Genomic DNA, 18,969 nt, shown 5'->3' with positions numbered 1-18,969 from the left:
TTTTTTTTTTTATAGAAAAATGATGTTTTTCTTTCTTTCTTGTGAAACGATCTTTTTAAAAATTACAAAAGTCGACAAATAATTCTTTGATTCATACAATTAATCATTAATGTATTTGTTTAGGAAGTACATGTATCAAAGCTCTTTCATTTGTGTGAAAATGTTAAATAGTGCCCTAAGACATTTGTTAAAGAAACAAGTTTAGAAATTTTATCTTCACAAGTGATCATTTAGGGCACATGTTAAGGAACAAATTCGGAAAATTTATCTTGAAAAGTGTTGTATTCAACTTAAGTCAATTTTTTGAAAATTAAAAAAAAATGAAGAAAAAAATTTAAAATTTATTATTTTTAATGCAAAATTTCCATTTTATGTTTTCTCAAGGCACTTAGAAACTTCTTAAATAATATTTTTTTTAAACAATCTAAAATATTATATGCAGTACACGTAAAATATTCATTCATTGACAAATGACAACAGAGCATTTATTATAAAACAGAAAAGAACCTTTATTATCCCCCCAAAAAATTAACTTCCTTACCCTATTTAAGACAAACTAGCTTCATTTGCATTTCACTTTCAACAAATTCCAACTAGTTATCTTTTATTCTTTGAAGCTAAGTCTCCTCCTATATGGCTCGTCCAATCCCTTCAAATCGCACCATATATCTCTTCCTTCTTGTTCTGGTGGCCACCGGTGGGTGTTTCTTGATGCTTAATTAATAATACCATCGTTATTTTGTTCTCAATTAACTAGTTTTATTTTATCAATCTCAATTACTAGTTAGCTGCTACTATAAGGCACTTTTGCTTTAGCGAATGTAGCCCTATTTTATGTTAGTTCTCATTTGTTTACCGTCATATATCTATACTTTGATTGCAGATGAAATGAATTGAGTTTGTTTCTAGGAAAAAACACTTCATTACTACATATCATAATAATAATAGTAATAATAATAATAAATGTTATATGGTTGTGTTTAATATTTGTTTATTTTATACATAGTGTAATTTGCTTTCCACTTATTTTTATTTTTCTAATTTTTTTAAATTTTACTTGTGTTGCTAATTTTGTGATATGAATTGTACAGAGATGGGGTCAATTATGGTTGCAGAGGCAAGGACTTGTGAGTCTCAAAGTCACAGTTTCAGAGGACTATGTTTAAGTGATCAGAATTGTGCTACTGTGTGCTTAACAGAGGGTTTCACAGGAGGAGATTGTCGCGGCTTCCGTCAAAGATGCTTTTGCTCTAAACCTTGTTTAAAAGTTTGAGAATATCCCATGAGAGTTCAGTTCATGGTTCCATCACCTTTTGTAATTGTTTTTAGAGAAATGATATTTTGACAACCACTTTTTGACAACTTTTGTACAACTTTCTCTCTCATACTCACATGATGTTGTTATCCTCTCTCTTCCTTTTTCTCTCTCCATTGTTTTTGACCAATAAAAAGTGAAAAAAACAAGGTTGTCAACAAAGTTGTCATCAAATGGATGTCAAAATATCATTTCTCTTGTTTTTAATTTGCCAATAGGAAATTGCTGCCTATCCCGAGAAGTATTGTCCCGACAATTTTCACGAAAGAATTTGCTCTGTATTTTCCTTAAAGCATGACCCACCACCTCCTTGATTCGTGGCTAGGTAGAGTTTTGATTGGACTGGAGCTTTTCGCTTTCTATTCGGGACAATATTTGTCTGGAAAAATAGCATTGCTCTTTATTACATATGCCATTTTTATTAAAATGTAAGCAAAATAGGTGCAAAAAGTCAAATGATTTTGGCTAAATTTCAAACCAAATACATTGGACTTTGTACATCACTTTCCCTTATTATTTTTTTGGCTAAAGTGCAACTTTGGCCCCCTATCTTTCAAAAAGTTGCGATTTTGGCCCCTTAAGTTTGAAAACTACAATTTTGGTCTCCTATGTTTTAGCCCCTTTGCATATTTGGTCATTTTTTTCAATTTTGACCAGTCAACGCCCATGTGGCATGCCACATGGGTAATTATTAAATTAAAAATAAATAAAAAATCATTTTTTAATTAAATAAATGAAAAATATAAATAAAATCATTTAAAAAAAATCAGGAAAATTAAAAAATTAATACAAAAATTCTGAAAATATTAAAAAATCTGGAAAAATGAAAAATTAATAAAAATGAAAAAAATTGAAAAAATACGGGAAAAATTTAAAAATTCTGGAAAAATTAATAAAATGAAAAATTCTAAAAAAAATAAAAAAGATTAAAAAATTCTGAAAAATTAAAATTTCAAAATTTTCTGAAAAAAATTAAAATTCTGGAAAAATGAAATTTTCGAAATTTTAATTAAAATTCTGGAAAAATTCTAATTAAAATTTTAATGAAAAAATAAAAATTCTAGAAAATATTTAAAAAAAATTCGAAATTTTCAGTAGTATTTTTCGAAATTTCGAAATTTTCATTAGTATATATGTCGACCTTAGGTTTTTTCAGTGTATAAATACACAAAAATTCCCGGTTTATAAATACACAAAAGTTCCCGGAAAAAATACTAATGAAAATTTCGAAATTTCGAAAAATAAACAAAAAACCTAAGCTCGGTTTATAAATACACATATTTTTTCCCTTATTCTCGGTTTATAAATACACAAAAATACACTAAAAAGTTTTTGGAAATAAATACACAAAAAACCTAAGCTCGGTTTATAAATACACATATTTTTTCCCTTATTCTCGGTTTATAAATACACAAAAATACACTGAAATTTTTTTGGAAATAAATACACTGAAAAAACCTAAGCTCGGTTTATAATTACACATGATCAATCTTTTTAATTTTTTCGAAAATTTTGAAATTTTTTAATATTTTTTTATTAATTTTTCATTTTTCCAGAATTTTTTAATCTTTTTTATTTTTTTCAGAATTTTTCATTTTATTAGATTATTTTATTTTTTAATCATTTTTTATTTTTATTAATTTTTCGAGAATTTTTAAAATTTTTCCGTATTTTTTCAGATTTTTTTTATTTTTCTAGAATTTTTAAATTTTTTCCGTATTTTTTCATTTTTATTAATTTTCAATTTTCCCGAATTTTTTATATTTTTTTCAATTTTTTTATTAATTTTTCATTTTTCCAGAATTTTTTAATATTTTCAGAATTTTTTTCAATTTTTTTATTAATTTTTCTATTTTCCTGATTTTTTAAATGTTTTTAATTAGATTTTTCATTTATTTAATTAAAAAATAATTTTTTATTTATTTTTAATTTAATAATTACCCACGTGGCATGCCACATGGGCGTTGACCAGTCAAAATTGAGAAAAAGGACCAAATATGCAAAGGGGCTAAAACATAGGGGACCAAAATTGTAGTTTTCAAATTTAAGGGGTCAAAATCGCAACTTTTTGAAAGATAGGGGGCCAAAGTTGCACTTTAGCCTATTTTTTTTTCTCTTTGAGCGAACTAGTATATATCTTTCCATCGCATAATTGAACTGAATTAAAGAATATAATATGTGTTTTAAATTTATATTATACTAAATGAATGACATTAAGCTAACAACAAGTAGTTAATGATATTAAGTTATTGTAACAAATTATTCACAAGATGAATATAACGAACATAATTGAAAATATGTAATTATTACTACATCCGTCCATAAATATATGATATTTTGGCTAAATCATGAAATTATAAAAGTTGATAGTCAAATTAAATTTGTTTGTATTACTACTATATTTACAATTTTATATAATTAATATATGTTTTTAAAATAATTTTATTTTTGTCAAATAATCTAGTGTATGTGGTTCACACATTTTAAATGCGGATTGAACCCCGCATTGTCTTGTAGATGCCAACTGAATCGTGCTTACATTACAATAAAGAAATAATTAATGCAGGTAGAAATAAAAATGATATATCCCCATGAGAAATGATCTTTCTACACCATTACAATAAAAAATGATCTTAATTGGGAAATTGCATAATATATGCAAGAGGTCGGGGTTATAACCACGTACACCATATTTATTCACTTTAAAGAAGTGAATTTCTTTGCTAAAATAAAAAATTGATCAAGTAGCGTAATGACTAGTGCCCACACATTTTAATTGTGGAGAAATGATGTGTCCGGAATTCAAACTTCAATCTTCACATATAATATGCAATATCCTATCAACTGAGGAGATATAAAAAAAGTAAATCTCTAACTAACAGACCACTTGTCAAAAGAAAATTAGGAAAAAAAAAGTGATCTTTGTAAAAAAAAAAAAAAAAACTTATGAAAAAAGAGACATTGGGTTAGTATATTTTTCATTTTTTCATTCTCATATAAACAAATAAATTCACAATTTTGATTTCTTTACTTTGTTCCAAAACCAAAATCCTTTTTCCTCTGGTTATTATTTCGTTCCCAGAAGAATAAGAAAGACACTGAAATTAAGAAGAAGAAGAAGAAGAAGAAGAAGAATGGGGGAAGGAAGAGAAGGTGATTGGGAGTGCAGTGGTTGCAACAACAGAAACTACGCTTTCAGATCATTCTGCAATCGATGCAAACAACCACGTCTTCTCGTTGATACCAAAACCCCTGCTGATTCCAAATGGCTTCCTCGTATCGGTGATTGGATCTGCACCGGTTAGTTACTTTCTCAACCCCCTCTTCTCTCCTTTTTCGTGGGTATCTCATTTGTATATTGAAATGTTTATTTTTCTTGTTTATTGATATGTTTTTTGAATTGGGTGGTTTTGTTTTTCTTACTTTTATTTATTTCTTGGAGATTTTATTGAGGGGGTGAGAAAAGAAATTTTTGTATGTTTTTATTATTAAGTGTTAAATTGGTATAAGTGAGTGAGTGGAAAATGTGTGAATGAAGTGGAATAAGTTGCATGTTTCCAAATCGCCTAGTGTAGTAATGTAGTTATTTTGATTAAGCGCTTATCGTATAAGTGCTTATGTATAATATAGTTTGTAACAAAAGATCAAATGAAGGGAAATAGCTTTCATATAAACTACATTGTTTGAATTTACTTATTTGAGATTATCTACTAGCATAAGCACTTGTGAGACTGTTTGAGAGAAATTGTGAAAATAGATTAGGCCCGTTTGGATTGATGTATTTTTGAGCTTATGAAAAATAGTTTATGCAAATAGGTAAGCTTTTATGCTAATTCATAAGTTCGCACTGACGAAAATTGTATCTTCATAAGTTGTTTTTTGATAAACTACCTTGACAAGCTTATGAATAATACATAAAAGCTTATTTATTTGCATAAACTGTTTTGCTTTTTGCATATGCTCAAAAATAAGTCAATCCAAACGGGTCCTATGACATGCTGAATGACTGTTTCAGCTTATTTTCATAAGTTCTTCAAGATAGATTATGAATTTATTTTTATAGCTTATTCAAAAAACAATTTAACAATATTTTATCTTTTGTTATAGAAATAGCTTATACATAGTGCTTATCAAGATAAGCGTTTATGCTATAAGTTGCAAATTAAGTTGTTTATCCAAACAGAGCAAGTCATCATGGAGAGCTTATAGAAATAAGTGGAAAAAAAATTATGGACCTGTTATGAATGGTATTTATAAGGTCCTCCCATACAGTCTCACAAGTGTTTATATGTCAGTAGGTAAGTTCAAAAAAGTCAATCCAAACAGACTCGTAGTAGTGTCTAGCTTGCTTATAAGACAACCACATCTTCAAATGATACATGTGGTTTAGGGTACTTTTGAACAACTTGGTGAAAAATTGTTTGTTGTAATTTCACAAATGTCCCAACTTTATGTATTTTGTTTAAAAGTTAAAAGCTGTATTACTCTCAAGGAAAGAGGTATGCCACCACACATTTGAGCGCTATTTATGTCATACCTGTATAGGTTTTCCTTCCCACTTGTTAGTGATAAAATGATGCTCAAGTTTAACTTGGCATGTGATCATTTCGCTTATGATCTTCTTTTTAAAATTGAAATGAAGAACTTGGTATCAACTAGGTTGAGATGTTTTGTGCTTTTTGTATGTGTATTTGGTGTGCGTGCGACGTGTTGGTGTGGGTTCCTTTCCTTCTGTGGCTGCTTTGTGGGGATGTGTTTGTATGCAATGGATCAATAGGTTGCACTAACAACAATTATGCATCAAGAGAGAAATGCAAGAAGTGCGGACAACCAAAGGAGGTAGCGGCCATGCCAGCAATTGCAATGACAGGAGCATCTTTCCCTGCTTATCCACATTATTTTTCCAGGGTTCCGGGAGGACCAGAGCAAAGGATGAATATTGGATTGATTGGAAACGGTGGGCCACCGCAGTCGCTGAATTTGAATTATAACTGGCCTGTTACTGGAGCACAAAAGTTTGGTGTCCAGCCAGTTTCCCTATGGCCACCAGGTGTAAGTTATAGTTCTGGACATCCCTATGAAAATTCCTCTAGTCAGAACTCATCTACTCCGAATGGGTGGCGCAATGGGGACTGGGTCTGTAACTGCGGCTTCCACAATTACTCCTCACGCGCACAAGTATGATCTTGAACTTTATATCTAAATATCTAAATGATGTTGAACTACACAACTAATGAAGTATTCATTATTTTTCTGATTCAATGTTGAAATAATTTGCAGTGTAAAAAATGCAATGCTTCTCCACCAGGTATTGCTTCCTTCCTTGGTGTAGACTGTAAGTGCAAGTTGCATTAGTTAGTTGTATCTAGTTCACATCTCTCAGAGTATTCTCTCTTATGGTTTATGTTGAGCTCTTCAATATTTTTCATTTTTCATTTTTTGGTAGCAATTGTTGTTAAACTTCATGTTGTTTCCACTTTTTTTGGTGTAAAGCACTTGGCACAAAACGGTTAGCTTCTGAAGAATTGGGTTATGACTGGGATAACAAGAGATTGAACGTAGGACCTGTAAGGATTTTGTTTCTTTTGTTACTTTCTGATTCACTGACCACTGTTGTGGTTTTACATGCTCTCTTTTTTTAATAATATATTCTCCTTCTACAGTCTTACATACGATCACTTTCTTCGTTTACAGACGAATGATCTGCAGCAAGCAGTAGGGACCAGTGCAGAACCAAGACCTGCACTCTTTCCTGCTTATACCAGCATTAACTCTAGTTCAGCACCAAGTTTGCCAATGCCCCCACTCTTTCCAATTCCAACTCAAGTTTCTTCTACTGCACTCCTTGGAAAAGGGTAATTAATTCTTCTCCACCAAACTCCACGCGCGCGCGCACATACACAGAGAGATTTATTATCCTGTAATTTTTCATCTTATAGGTCTTCAATGATGGTATTATACTTTCATAGGCTCACAATTTAAATACTTTTATCTATTTGACTTATTAGAGCTAAGCAATGGCGAAGTGGTGATTGGATGTGCACAAATTGCAACAATCATAATTATGCGTCCAGACTAGAGTGCAACAGGTGATTCTCTCTTTCATGTAGTCTATTTAGTTCGAGGTGCAAAATTGAATGCCCTCCAATTGAAGGCAATATCATGCTAGTCATTATGAATCTATCAAGTATGTTGGCATCTGCCATCACGCTATTGAATAATCAATGTTTTCTCATTCGCAGGTGTAAAACGCTTAGAGTGGCACCCATGCAACCCGTCAATGTTGTGTAATGTTGAATTCATTGGTTGTATTTTTGTTGCTTGCCCTAGTTTTGATGAGTTTTGTTTTGAATTTATAGCATGTACTTTGCCAGCAAAATGTTGATATTCATGACAGGCTCATTGTATTCACATAAGACATAAATGACAGTGTATCTTTCAGTTTCCGAAAGCTGCATGCTTATTATAAATACTCTGCAATTTAGATGATTTTGGGAAGTCGTGACTATTTTGTTCATATAGTTAGCTCTTGTGTCCATCTTTCTCAAATTTCAGTTGTATTGTTACAACCTTTTGGTTCATTGGTATATTGATCACTCTTCACTTGATGCGTCTCAGGGTTTAATGTGTTTCAATGACAATTGTCATCAACTGTAAACTGAATGTGTTACCATAAAATTCGCAAGACTAATCCAATTCCTTGTTATATGCAACCATATCCACATCGTTGTGCTTTGGAAGTCTTCTCAATGGTTTTGCAACTACAATTGCAATTTAAGAACATGTAACTAATAACATTGTTTTTATTTTGACAGAATGTAACTACTAATATCATCTTTACCAGGAGACTTAGCTAGAATTTTTGTATTTTATCGACGCATCAAATCAAAAACAAAAGTGCTTGTATCCTTAAATAAAAAGAAGAAAAATAAAGGGCTATCATTGAAACCCTCATTTAACCAAAATGATTGGTTTTTTGTGCTCCTAAATAGTTATAGTGTTGTACATTCAAATTACACCCAATCTTCTTTGTATGCATTATGATAAAAGACAGACCAAATTCTGAAGCTTAACAACATGATTCAGGAGAACCTGTGCTCAGAAGCTAAATTTAATCAATGGTTTCATAAAATTCCTTCAAAACTTAAGATCAGGAAGATCCCTTCAGTACATCCTCAGGGGACAGTAGAGGTTGATCCAACTGATAAATATTAAGCGCAGGACCCACAAACCTAAACGCTATCCATAGCCCAATCATTATAAAGATTGAAGCATATGCAAATTTGTTAAGCCAAAAGAGAGCACCTTTCTCTCCTACATAAAGCTCAAGTGCCTTCTCAGTGAAACTCATGTCCTCCCATTTCTTAGGAGCAGCCTTTGCCTTGGGTTGCTGTATGCTATTTGTGAGAGTTCCATTCTCTCTCTGTTTTCTGGCTTGTCTTTTCGATCTTCGCCGCAGCCTTAGTTCAACCGGTTCAGCTGGTGTTGGAGTTGGTGATTGAACTGAATCTTTTTCATCGTCGTTCGCGTTTGTGTTGGTGCTACTGCTGCTGCTGCAGGTGATGGAGTGGAAAGTGAGGGAAGTGGTAGGTTGAAATGAGAGAAATTGGTTGTGTCTGGTTGATGGTAGTGAACTTGAACGTCTAGTTAGAATAATATTGATGAGGGAAGGTGAGTTTGAAGAGAGGGAGGTGGTTCCCATCTCTATTCTTCGTAGAATGAATATGGCTAAGGAATGAAGATAACATGTTGTGTGGTTATGTTTTTCTCATCCCTTTTAATATCATTATCCTATCAGGAAGCCAAACAATAGAGGACATTTTAGAACAGGATGCAGTAAATGCAAAGTCTTCTAAAAGTTACTTTCTGCACCCCATATTCATTACTGAGCCCTTTCTTTTGAAATGGATTTTAAGATTTTCATTTTTGTAAAAGTAATTTTTTTTATTACTTTCCACAATATCCTTTAAAGAGTACACACCTTTTTTATAGGGTAATAGTTATTTTGATACTAATGTGTAATGAGTAGCCACAATAGTTCCTAAATATATCAAAATTTCAAAATAGTTTATGATTGTCAACTTCATTAGTCAAAATAGTCCCCCGCGTTGAAATGTTATGTTAATATTGTCATATCAGTCCTAAATATACTTACTTTCTATCATATCAATCCCTATAGGTACTTACGTATTATCATATCAATTCAATACATTCAGGGACTATTATAGCTACTCGTTACAAATTCAAGGACCTATTACAAATTCTGAGCTATAACTTTCAGAATTCTAAATTTTGTTTTTCCTGCATGCTCCTTAATATTTTAATTAAATCAACAATTGTATTTTTATTTGGAAAACAATTACATAATTTTTTTTGGCTTAATTACAATGTTTATCTCCCTATTTTATAACTCATGAAACTTGTCCCCTTATTGTACATTGTTTGCCAAAGAAGTTTCAAAGTTTAGAACTAGAACAATGGCTATAGCCAAGAACATGCATGATGACAATGTTTCTCCTAGTCACTGTTTCATTATAGTAGTTTTTCTCCTTCTCTAGATCACATAAACCAACATCTGCATGATGCTTTGGCATGTGAAAATACAGCAAATTATCCTTGTAATTCAAAGATTTTGGCAGCTATATTACATGTGCATTAAAATGGATGAATCTGATAAGTGGCAGCTATGGTCACAAGTTTCATTTTAGAAGACTTGGATAAAATATTACTTTCTTTTTTGTTTTTTTTTTTTTACTGTAAAGATTATATTACTTGAGAATAACTTATAATGATTAATCTATATACCATGTCATAAAGTACCTTTTGGCATTGAAACATTTACCCAATCTACTTTAGAAATTTGAAAATGGAGGAACATGACTCTGATGAGTGGCAACAATAGCCAAAAGTTGCATTTTAGAAATTGCACAGTTACCAATCTACCTTATGATTATGCCATTATTTAGAATTGCTATCATAGATATAATCATAAACTTGCTGGTAATGAACCAAGAATCTTGTCAATTAAGCAATAATGAAAGAAACAATATCATTGGAGCATTCAACGACATGTTATGGTCCTAGCACTAGCTCCATTCAGGTAAAAAGAAACAAAAGCCAAAAAGTGGTGTCAAAAGAGAGACAACCAACAAAACTAAGCAAAAACAAACACTAAATCACAGATCAGATTTTTCTTCCTCCTCAGAAAAACGAATATGCTTTCCTTTTGGAGTTGGCAACCCCTTCAAATGCAAAATCTCAGAGTTAGAATCAGCAGATTCTTCAACAACCTCTTCCACAATCTCATCTTCATCACTATCATACAAAAATCTTGTATGTTTCCCAGCAAACTTTGGAACCATATTTCCTTCATTCACACCTATGTTGCTCAAACCCTCACACAGTTCATCAAGTAGCAACCCTCCATCAGCATACTCTTCTTCTTCTTCTTCAACACCCTCATAGTAATCATCCTCCTCATCTTCTTCTACCTCAGCTATTTCCTCATCATCTTCATCATCATCATGTGTGCTTGCATTGACTTGAATTGACCAAATTGAATCACCATCATCTTCTGTGGACCCCATCTTAGAGTCTTCTGTAACCTCAGATTTGTCAGAGAAATCTAACAGCAGTGGACTTAGCACATTCTTTTCAGATTCAACATTCTCTTGAATCAGCACCTGACAGCAAAAATCAAATCAAACTACTATTTGACAATACTAATTAATTAAAAAAAACATTCATTTTCTTGAAAAATATAGACTAAATATATTTGTAATCTATATAACATAGATAAAAAATTTGTTGTGACTAGAAATATATGTAACACATAAAATACAATGGTTTTAAGAAGACTGTGACAAACCTGAGGAATGAGTTGTTCTTGAACAACAGAAGAAGGTGAAAACTCAGTGAAACCAGTGGCAATGTTGTGAACGTTGGGGATTTGAGGGGTGTTTGCAGGAGTTGGGGCAAGAAGTTGCATTGGAGAGTTAACAAATTGAAGAAAAGGACGAACATCCATTGTCAGTTTAGAAATCTCAGCTTCTTCTTCAACCTTCTGCAAAAGGGTCTTCACTTGACCCCTCAACAAAGCTTCACCAGAACCAGGAGTCTTCTTCACCCGGCTTCCCCTTTGCTTTGCAATACTCGACAGAGGTGTTTCGATCTCGCCATTCGCAAGGCCAACGATGGGAGAATCATTGGATATGTCGATCAGTGCACACCGATCCTGTTGTTGTGCTTGCCCCTTTCTTTGTCTTGATTTTGAAGCATTCTTTTCCGAATCTTCGATCTTCCCTGAATCAAGAAAATCATGAGAAAAAAATGATCAAAACCCATGAAAAAAAATGATCAAAACCAATTTCCAAAATCAAATCTTTGATAAAGAAAAATCATCATACTAGAGAATGATCGAAACCCATTTTCCTAAATCGAATTTTTATAAAGAAAAATCATTCAAAAATCGAATTTTTAGTAAGAAATCAAAACCTATTTTCTAAAATCGATTTTTTTTGGAAAGAATTACTCACTTGAAGATGGGATGTTGTTGACGTTGGAAGCAGTCAAGGTGGTTGTTTGTGATCTTGTGACTCTTCTTGCGGTGGATGAAGGAGTCTCCATTGTTGAAAGTGATTGAAAGCGATGTGATATTGCAGAGAGAGAGAGAGAGAGAGAGAGAGAGATTTAAGCGCAAGATTGTTTGATTGTAAAGAAGATAAAAGAAGATGTGTGATTAGGCAAACGGCGGGGGTTATTTATAAAGGAAGATAGGTAGATAGTATCAAAATATGACCGTTAGAAGACCTAAAACAATATACAATGAACTAGCCGTTAGGTTACAGTTTTTGAATTATGGGCCCATAATCTAGATTGGGTTTTTAAAGAGTGTTACTTTTCCCACCCTATGGCCTTCTCGCGCGCCCTGCAAAAATTCCAAAAATAGTCCTGGTCCGGATTATGTTTTCCGGACCATATTGTTAGTGTTTCCGGATTATAAAATCCGAATAAAGACGGTATGAATATTTTGTGTCTTTCTTTGATGTCAAGGGTCTCTGTTGACCGTTATATGAACCCCACACAAGCTGAAATGCTATTGCAGGGTTCATAGGAACGGTCAACAATGACCATGACACCACAAACACTCCTACAAAACTTAAAAAATTTGAAGAGAATGGCAGAAAAGAGGTGAAGAGAGTTCCGGAAATTATAATCCGAACAAAGACGAAATGAATATTTTGTGTCTTTCTTTGATGTCAAGGGTCTCTGTTGACCGTTATATGAACCCCACACAAGCTGAAATGCTATTGCAGGGTTCATAGGAACGGTCAACAATGACCATGACTCCACAAACACTCCTACAAAACTTAAAAAATTTGAAGAGAATGGCAGAAAAGAGGTGAAGAGAGTTCCGGAAATTATAATCCGAACAAAGACGAAATGAATATTTTGTGTCTTTCTTTGATGTCAAGGGTCTCTGTTGACCGTTATATGAACCCCACACAAGCTGAAATGCTATTGCAGGGTTCATAGGAACGGTCAACAATGACCATGACACCACTGACACTCCTACAATACTTCAAAAAATTGAAGAAAATGGAAGGAAAGAGGTGAAGTGAAGAATGAATGTATTTGTTGAAGATGGAAACCTATTTATAGCCTTAAACAAGTCCTAGGTCATTAATACAGTCAATGAAAACGTGTTAGTAGTTGTAACCGTCCAACCACTAATTGATGTCACTCTTTCAAAAGAAGCCAAGCAATTTTTCAAAAGAAGCCAATGTTGAAGCATTCCGGATTATACATTCCGGAATGTCCTTAGCCCTACAAAGAAGTGCAAACGTTCCCCTCGTTCACCATAAGAGCACCATAATCGCACTAATCCAGAAAATATATTCCGGAATTCAAAGGTGCATTCCGGATTGTATATTCCGGAACGCCTCAGTGCCATGGCCGGTGGTCTGCACCACACGCATTTGTCGGTGGTCAGGTCAAAAAAACGTGTTTTACCACGTTTTTTGACTTCATTAATGGTTTCCCAACCATTTTTCACCCACCCTCCCTATAAATACCCTTCCAAACCCCACCATTTCTCACACCATCCCTCTCCTCCTCTTCTTCCTTCTACAACCATGGTTTTCCATCGTTGGCCTTTCATAGATAAGGGCCTCGTTGAAAACTTTCAGGGTTTGTGATAAAGGCAACCTTCCAAGAATTGTTATTTTTCCTCCAAACTCACGAAATTGCTTTGATAATTTGAACTTTAAAATTCTTGTGATTCAAAATGCAATAAAACAGAATGAAAAATGGATATTTGGGTTAAAATAGGTAAATGGCAGAATTTTGACCCAAACAGATTTTGTGGATAAAATGGAGAAATGGAATGAAAAGAAAGGGACGCCACACTTTCTAATCCAAGAAAGTGATAAGTCTATGGGATTGAGGATCACCACAAGAAAGGATTCTTGATATGATCAAAATTGGTCCAATCCAGAACCAAAGAGCAATTGCTCAAAAACACACAGTGTAGTTTTTCACTCAAAATAGTCCTATTTTATTCATAATTTTCGTGTCCTATATATAGGTAGGAGGGACACTTGCTGAATTACAAAGGAAAAGGCAAATAACTCTTAAAATTCCTTCAGCCAAATTAATCTATCATTATTTCCTATGGCTGAAGTAAATTAACATGAATATAAGAAATGGTTACAAGACAAATCAATAAATGAGGGTGGCTGCTCTTGATGTTCATGATTATGGACGTGATTTTGATGATGATGGTGGTTTCATATGCTGAAATGAAATGCCTTCATTGTCTCATTGAAGTCTTGTCTCTTTCTTTTTCAATTCTGCCTTCTTTCCTCCATCAGATTAAATGCTCTTAATGCTTTGTTTTTCTTTTGTCTTCAGCACTCCTTTGCACAAAATAAACACACAAAACACTCCATTTAAAGCTTTGGAAGCTTTAAAATGGATTAAACACACAAAATAACCATACTTAGTGTTTTTGGGCCAATTTTTATTCATTTTTTTCATGTATTTTTTTTATATGTTTCCTTCCACATGCTTAATGAGCTCTTGATCTCATCATTCTTCCCCTCTTTAAGAGGATTTGACCTCAAATCCAGACCTGCATAAAATTGAAGTGAGCTATGTAGAAACTTTTCTCCTTGTGATTTTGGGACATAATCATTTTTCCAAAGAACATGACTGTTTTCTATTTGTTGAGAAAAAACTTCTTCATTTGCTTGGTTTCCTTCATGAGTTAAAGAAGAAAGGTTAGGAGATTGCAAAATATTAGAAGAATCCCAACATTTAACTACACATACCAACTTTGATGAGGGTACTAGTGTAATAGTAGGCCAAAACTTCCTAACATTTTCCTCTTCATTTACCTTCTCACTCACCTTTTTCTCTTCTTTTTCCTTCTTGAAGTCTTTCTCATGACTTTCTTTTACAATGAGATCCTCTATTTTTTCAACATCTCTTTCACGCTTTTTATAATCATTTTGAATTTGAAGGAGCTCTTCCTCAAATGTTTTAAAAATAGCAGCAATCCCTCTCTCAATCCTTAGAGCGCTTTCTTCTTTTCTCACTCTTCTTTTCAAGATTTGATCATGACCGACCTTATCATGTGCAATAATGATTTGACAATTTTTAAATGAAAATGTGTATGTGTTGGTGTGTTGGTCATGCTTCGCTCGACGTTGTTGCTGCCATGGAAGCCCAAGTAACAAATCTCTTGTTTTGGAAGGCACCACGTCACATAGTACCTCATCTTCATATTCTCCAATTTTGAATGACAATCTCACTTGTTTGGTCACCAAAACATCAGCCATGTCTTTAAATTCTGGATCCTCAAGACTATAAAGAATATATGGATCTGGATGCTCAAGAATCGGAAGTCTCCATTTCTCCACCATTGATGTGCTTGCCATATTGGTCCAATATTTTCTATCAATGAACAACTCACATACTTTATCATTCACAAGACATCTTGTAAAGAAAATATTCATTTGTTTGGCTTCCATGAAGGACCACTAAGAAAATAAAATGTTGAAACTTTTGATTTTTTTCTTCTTACTTTTCTTTTCAAAATGCTACATTTTTTTTTCCACACTTTTTTTTTGATGATTTTTTTTTTCAAACAAAATAAGAACAAAGAGGATACAATGAAAGAAAGAAAAATGATAAATAACACCTGATTTGAACCTGAGCTCTGATACCAAATGATAAAGGCAACCTTCCAAGAATTGTTATTTTTCCTCCAAACTCACGAAATTGCTTTGATAATTTGAACTTTAAAATTCTTGTGATTCAAAATGCAATAAAACAGAATGAAAAATGGATATTTGGGTTAAAATAGGTAAATGGCAGAATTTTGACCCAAACAGATTTTGTGGATAAAATGGAGAAATGGAATGAAAAGAAAGGGACGCCACACTTTCTAATCCAAGAAAGTGATAAGTCTATGGGATTGAGGATCACCACAAGAAAGGATTCTTGATATGATCAAAATTGGTCCAATCCAGAACCAAAGAGCAATTGCTCAAAAACACACAGTGTAGTTTTTCACTCAAAATAGTCCTATTTTATTCATAATTTTCGTGTCCTATATATAGGTAGGAGGGACACTTGCTGAATTACAAAGGAAAAGGCAAATAACTCTTAAAATTCCTTCAGCCAAATTAATCTATCATTATTTCCTATGGCTGAAGTAAATTAACATGAATATAAGAAATGGTTACAAGACAAATCAATAAATGAGGGTGGCTGCTCTTGATGTTCATGATTATGGACGTGATTTTGATGATGATGGTGGTTTCATATGCTGAAATGAAATGCCTTCATTGTCTCATTGAAGTCTTGTCTCTTTCTTTTTCAATTCTGCCTTCTTTCCTCCATCAGATTAAATGCTCTTAATGCTTTGTTTTTCTTTTGTCTTCAGCACTCCTTTGCACGAAATAAACACACAAAACACTCCATTTAAAGCTTTGGAAGCTTTAAAATGGATTAAACACACAAAATAACCATACTTAGTGTTTTTGGGCCAATTTTTATTCATTTTTTTCATGTATTTTTTTATATGTTTCCTTCCACATGCTTAATGAGCTCTTGATCTCATCAGTTTGTATGAACGGTCAATGAGGATGGAACCGCGCTGCAACGAAGGGCGGTTCATCTGAGGGTCATGTGGGTCAGTGTGGTTATTAGCTTCGCCTGTCGGGGCGTAAGTCTGAGCACCCCCACCTCCCTCAGGGGCATTGGTTTCTTCTTCCCGTCCTCCTCTTCCCCCCTCCTCCGTTTTTCCTCCAATAGCCAAGCTACTGCTATGTCCTATCCCATAACAGTGGTTAGGCTCTTAGGAGATTAGAATTAGGCTCTTAGGAGATTAGAAATAGATTTAGGATGTTATGTAATAAGCTTAAAAAGCTTGAAAATTATTGTAATGTATTGTTCATATATTAATAAAATGAGTTGTTTTTTATGTTTGTGTCTTTTTATTTATGTTTTTTATTTTATTCGCATTTTATTTTACTAATTGTAGAGCTTAAAATTGCAAAAGTTATGCTAAAATACATATCCGGATTTTATAATCCGGAGACATCTGAAAATTACTAACAATACATTCCGGATTACGAAATCCGGACTAGGGGTAAAATTGGAAAAAAAATAGGGCGCGCGAGGAAAGCCATAGGGTGGAAAAAGTAATACTCGTTTTTAAATGACTAAACAGTACATTGGAAATGGACTTCGTTGGCCCAAAAAAAACTAGCTTATTTCTTAATTAATTAATAGTATATGGATAGATTGCTAAAAAAAAAAAAAGAGTATATGGATAGACGGTAATTAACATCACTGGTTGAACCAATCTTGGCTAGTAAATAGGTGCATTGGTTATCCTCTCTTAAAGTATAAATCAGTTGAACATTTTCGTCCGACTTCAATAAATCTTGAATGGTGAAAATCTCAGCCGCATAAAAACGTCAAGGGTTGACAAAGGCTGAAATTAAGGTTGAGAGCTAATTTAGAATCAGAACAACACACCACCTCAGGGATGTTCAAATTCCTAGCAAGTTGCAATCCTCAAAGAACAATGACAATTAAAGTATGAATCAATTGAACATTCCAGTCCAACTTCAACAAATCTTGAATGGTAAGAATCTCAGTGGCATAACAATGCCAAGGGTTGACAAAGTTGCAACTTCAAAATCAGAACAACACACCACCTCAGGGATGTTCAAATTCCTAGCAAGTTGCAATCCTCGAAGAACAATGACAATTTATGCATTAGTATTGCTAGAGTTGGTGCAGCAGCCATTGAAACCCATGATCCAAGAGTCGTTTTCGTTCCTTAAGACACCACCAAATCCAGCTCTACCAAAATCCACCAAGAAGCTCCCATCAACATTTAGCACTGCACAATCCAAAGAGGAATGGTGCCACATTACATGCAGCTCAACAAAAATTTCAATAGTAACAACTAAAAAACGAATCACTTAAATCTCTCGCAAACCTTTTACTAAAAGGTTTGCGAGATTTCTAATCTCATCATTTACGGTAAAAGGCTGCAAATGTTCTTTGCCAACACACCAAGTTTGATTTTCTAGTCTGACCCTGATTCTTTTTTAATATTTGATAAAATTGAAAAACAAATATAAGGAAAAATTAATTGAGAGTAGTTAATATTTGAGACAACATCCTCTCTGAAAAATATTTTTTAACTTAGAAATTTAAATAAAAGTTTGTCTTTTTTTTTTTTACAGGAAAAACAATATTTTAAATATGCCAATAGACAACATGAACGGGTTAATCCTAAAAAATCCAATGACGAATGTTGTTAATTCTAAAAAAACCTATGACGAATAATAGGTCATATTTTAGCCTTGAAATTTTAAAGTACGGTGGATATATTTACATCATAATTAAATCAATATAATTTATTCAAATTAAGCCGATAGAAGTTGGTATAGTCAGTAAAGAGTTGATTCATACTTTATTTATGTAGCTATAAAATTGGACACTTCAAACATGAAGACGTATCCATATCATATATGCATCCATATCGAATATTGATACTCCATATATACTAGCTAGCATATGTGTTGCAAGAAGAATCATAATTATTACTTTTTATTTTTTTTCTATCGAAGGGTAATTTTTTTTACAAGATACTTCATAGATGCGTATCTTAGAAAAGATGGACGAAAAAAAATAAGACAATGTTGTGAGAATTTAGTAAAGATGTATACGATTCAATTTAATTTGTGAATTAGTAGAATTGTCTCTCGATGAGCCGTATTTAAATGTTTTTATACACTACAAGAAATGTTGCATTTTGCCAGGGGCAGAAGCCTTGGCAAAATGCAGAAAGCCTTGGCAAATGGACGTTTGCCAGGAGTTTTGCCAGGAGCAGAATACCCAGCAAATCTGCTCATCGCAAATGACCCTGCCAGGGCTTTAGCTCCTGGCAAATGCGCTCCTGGCACAGGCCCTGGCTCAACCCCTGGCAAACTGTGTCTGCATGATTGCAGGCTTTACTGACGTATTCTGGTCAATGCAGGCTTTTGCAGATGATCACATCAGTCATTTTCAAACCATGCCAGGGAAATTACCAGGGGTTGCCAGGGGTTAACCCCTGGCAAAATGTG

General features: G+C 33.3%; 4 protein-coding genes across 5 annotated transcripts; 2 read left to right on the top strand and 2 right to left on the bottom strand.

The window, feature by feature from the left end:
* Positions 1–541: 541 nt before the first annotated feature.
* Positions 542–1,911, top strand: LOC146900711 (defensin-like protein 1). The gene is made up of 2 exons (XM_085732719.1): positions 542–697; positions 1,092–1,911. Exons 1-2 carry the CDS (start codon positions 634–636, stop codon positions 1,271–1,273), a joined length of 246 nt encoding a protein of 81 aa, XP_085588845.1. The 5' UTR covers positions 542–633; the 3' UTR covers positions 1,274–1,911.
* Positions 1,912–4,349: 2,438 nt separating this feature from the next.
* On the top strand, positions 4,350–7,804 carry LOC146900710 (zinc finger (Ran-binding) family protein). 2 transcript variants are annotated; one of them, XM_085732600.1, is made up of 7 exons: positions 4,350–4,615; positions 6,093–6,493; positions 6,596–6,623; positions 6,809–6,882; positions 7,010–7,170; positions 7,324–7,404; positions 7,558–7,804. In XM_085732600.1, exons 1-7 carry the CDS (start codon positions 4,450–4,452, stop codon positions 7,604–7,606), a joined length of 960 nt encoding a protein of 319 aa, XP_085588726.1. In that variant the 5' UTR covers positions 4,350–4,449; the 3' UTR covers positions 7,607–7,804. The 2 variants fall into 2 exon arrangements, with proteins under 2 accessions (XP_085588726.1, XP_085588725.1); XM_085732599.1 differs by having other exon boundaries at positions 6,596–6,650.
* Positions 7,805–8,068: 264 nt separating this feature from the next.
* On the bottom strand, positions 8,069–9,068 carry LOC146900709 (uncharacterized). Its single transcript, XM_085732601.1, has one exon. The coding sequence runs from the start codon at positions 9,015–9,017 to the stop codon at positions 8,466–8,468; it is 552 nt and encodes a 183-aa protein (XP_085588727.1). The 5' UTR covers positions 9,018–9,068; the 3' UTR covers positions 8,069–8,465.
* Positions 9,069–10,298: 1,230 nt separating this feature from the next.
* On the bottom strand, positions 10,299–12,049 carry LOC146900708 (uncharacterized). Its single transcript, XM_085734265.1, has 3 exons — positions 11,851–12,049; positions 11,184–11,617; positions 10,299–10,998 (listed from the first exon to the last, which is right to left on the bottom strand). The coding sequence occupies exons 1-3, from the start codon at positions 11,939–11,941 to the stop codon at positions 10,492–10,494; spliced, it is 1,032 nt and encodes a 343-aa protein (XP_085590391.1). The 5' UTR covers positions 11,942–12,049; the 3' UTR covers positions 10,299–10,491.
* Positions 12,050–18,969: the final 6,920 nt, after the last annotated feature.

Source organism: Medicago sativa, chromosome 8, assembly GCF_051527215.1.
Source record: "Medicago sativa cultivar Bolivia chromosome 8, Bolivia_mono, whole genome shotgun sequence".
In the NCBI taxonomy this organism is placed as follows: Eukaryota; Viridiplantae; Streptophyta; class Magnoliopsida; order Fabales; family Fabaceae; genus Medicago; species Medicago sativa.
This window is presented reverse-complemented; position numbering and strand designations above follow the sequence as displayed.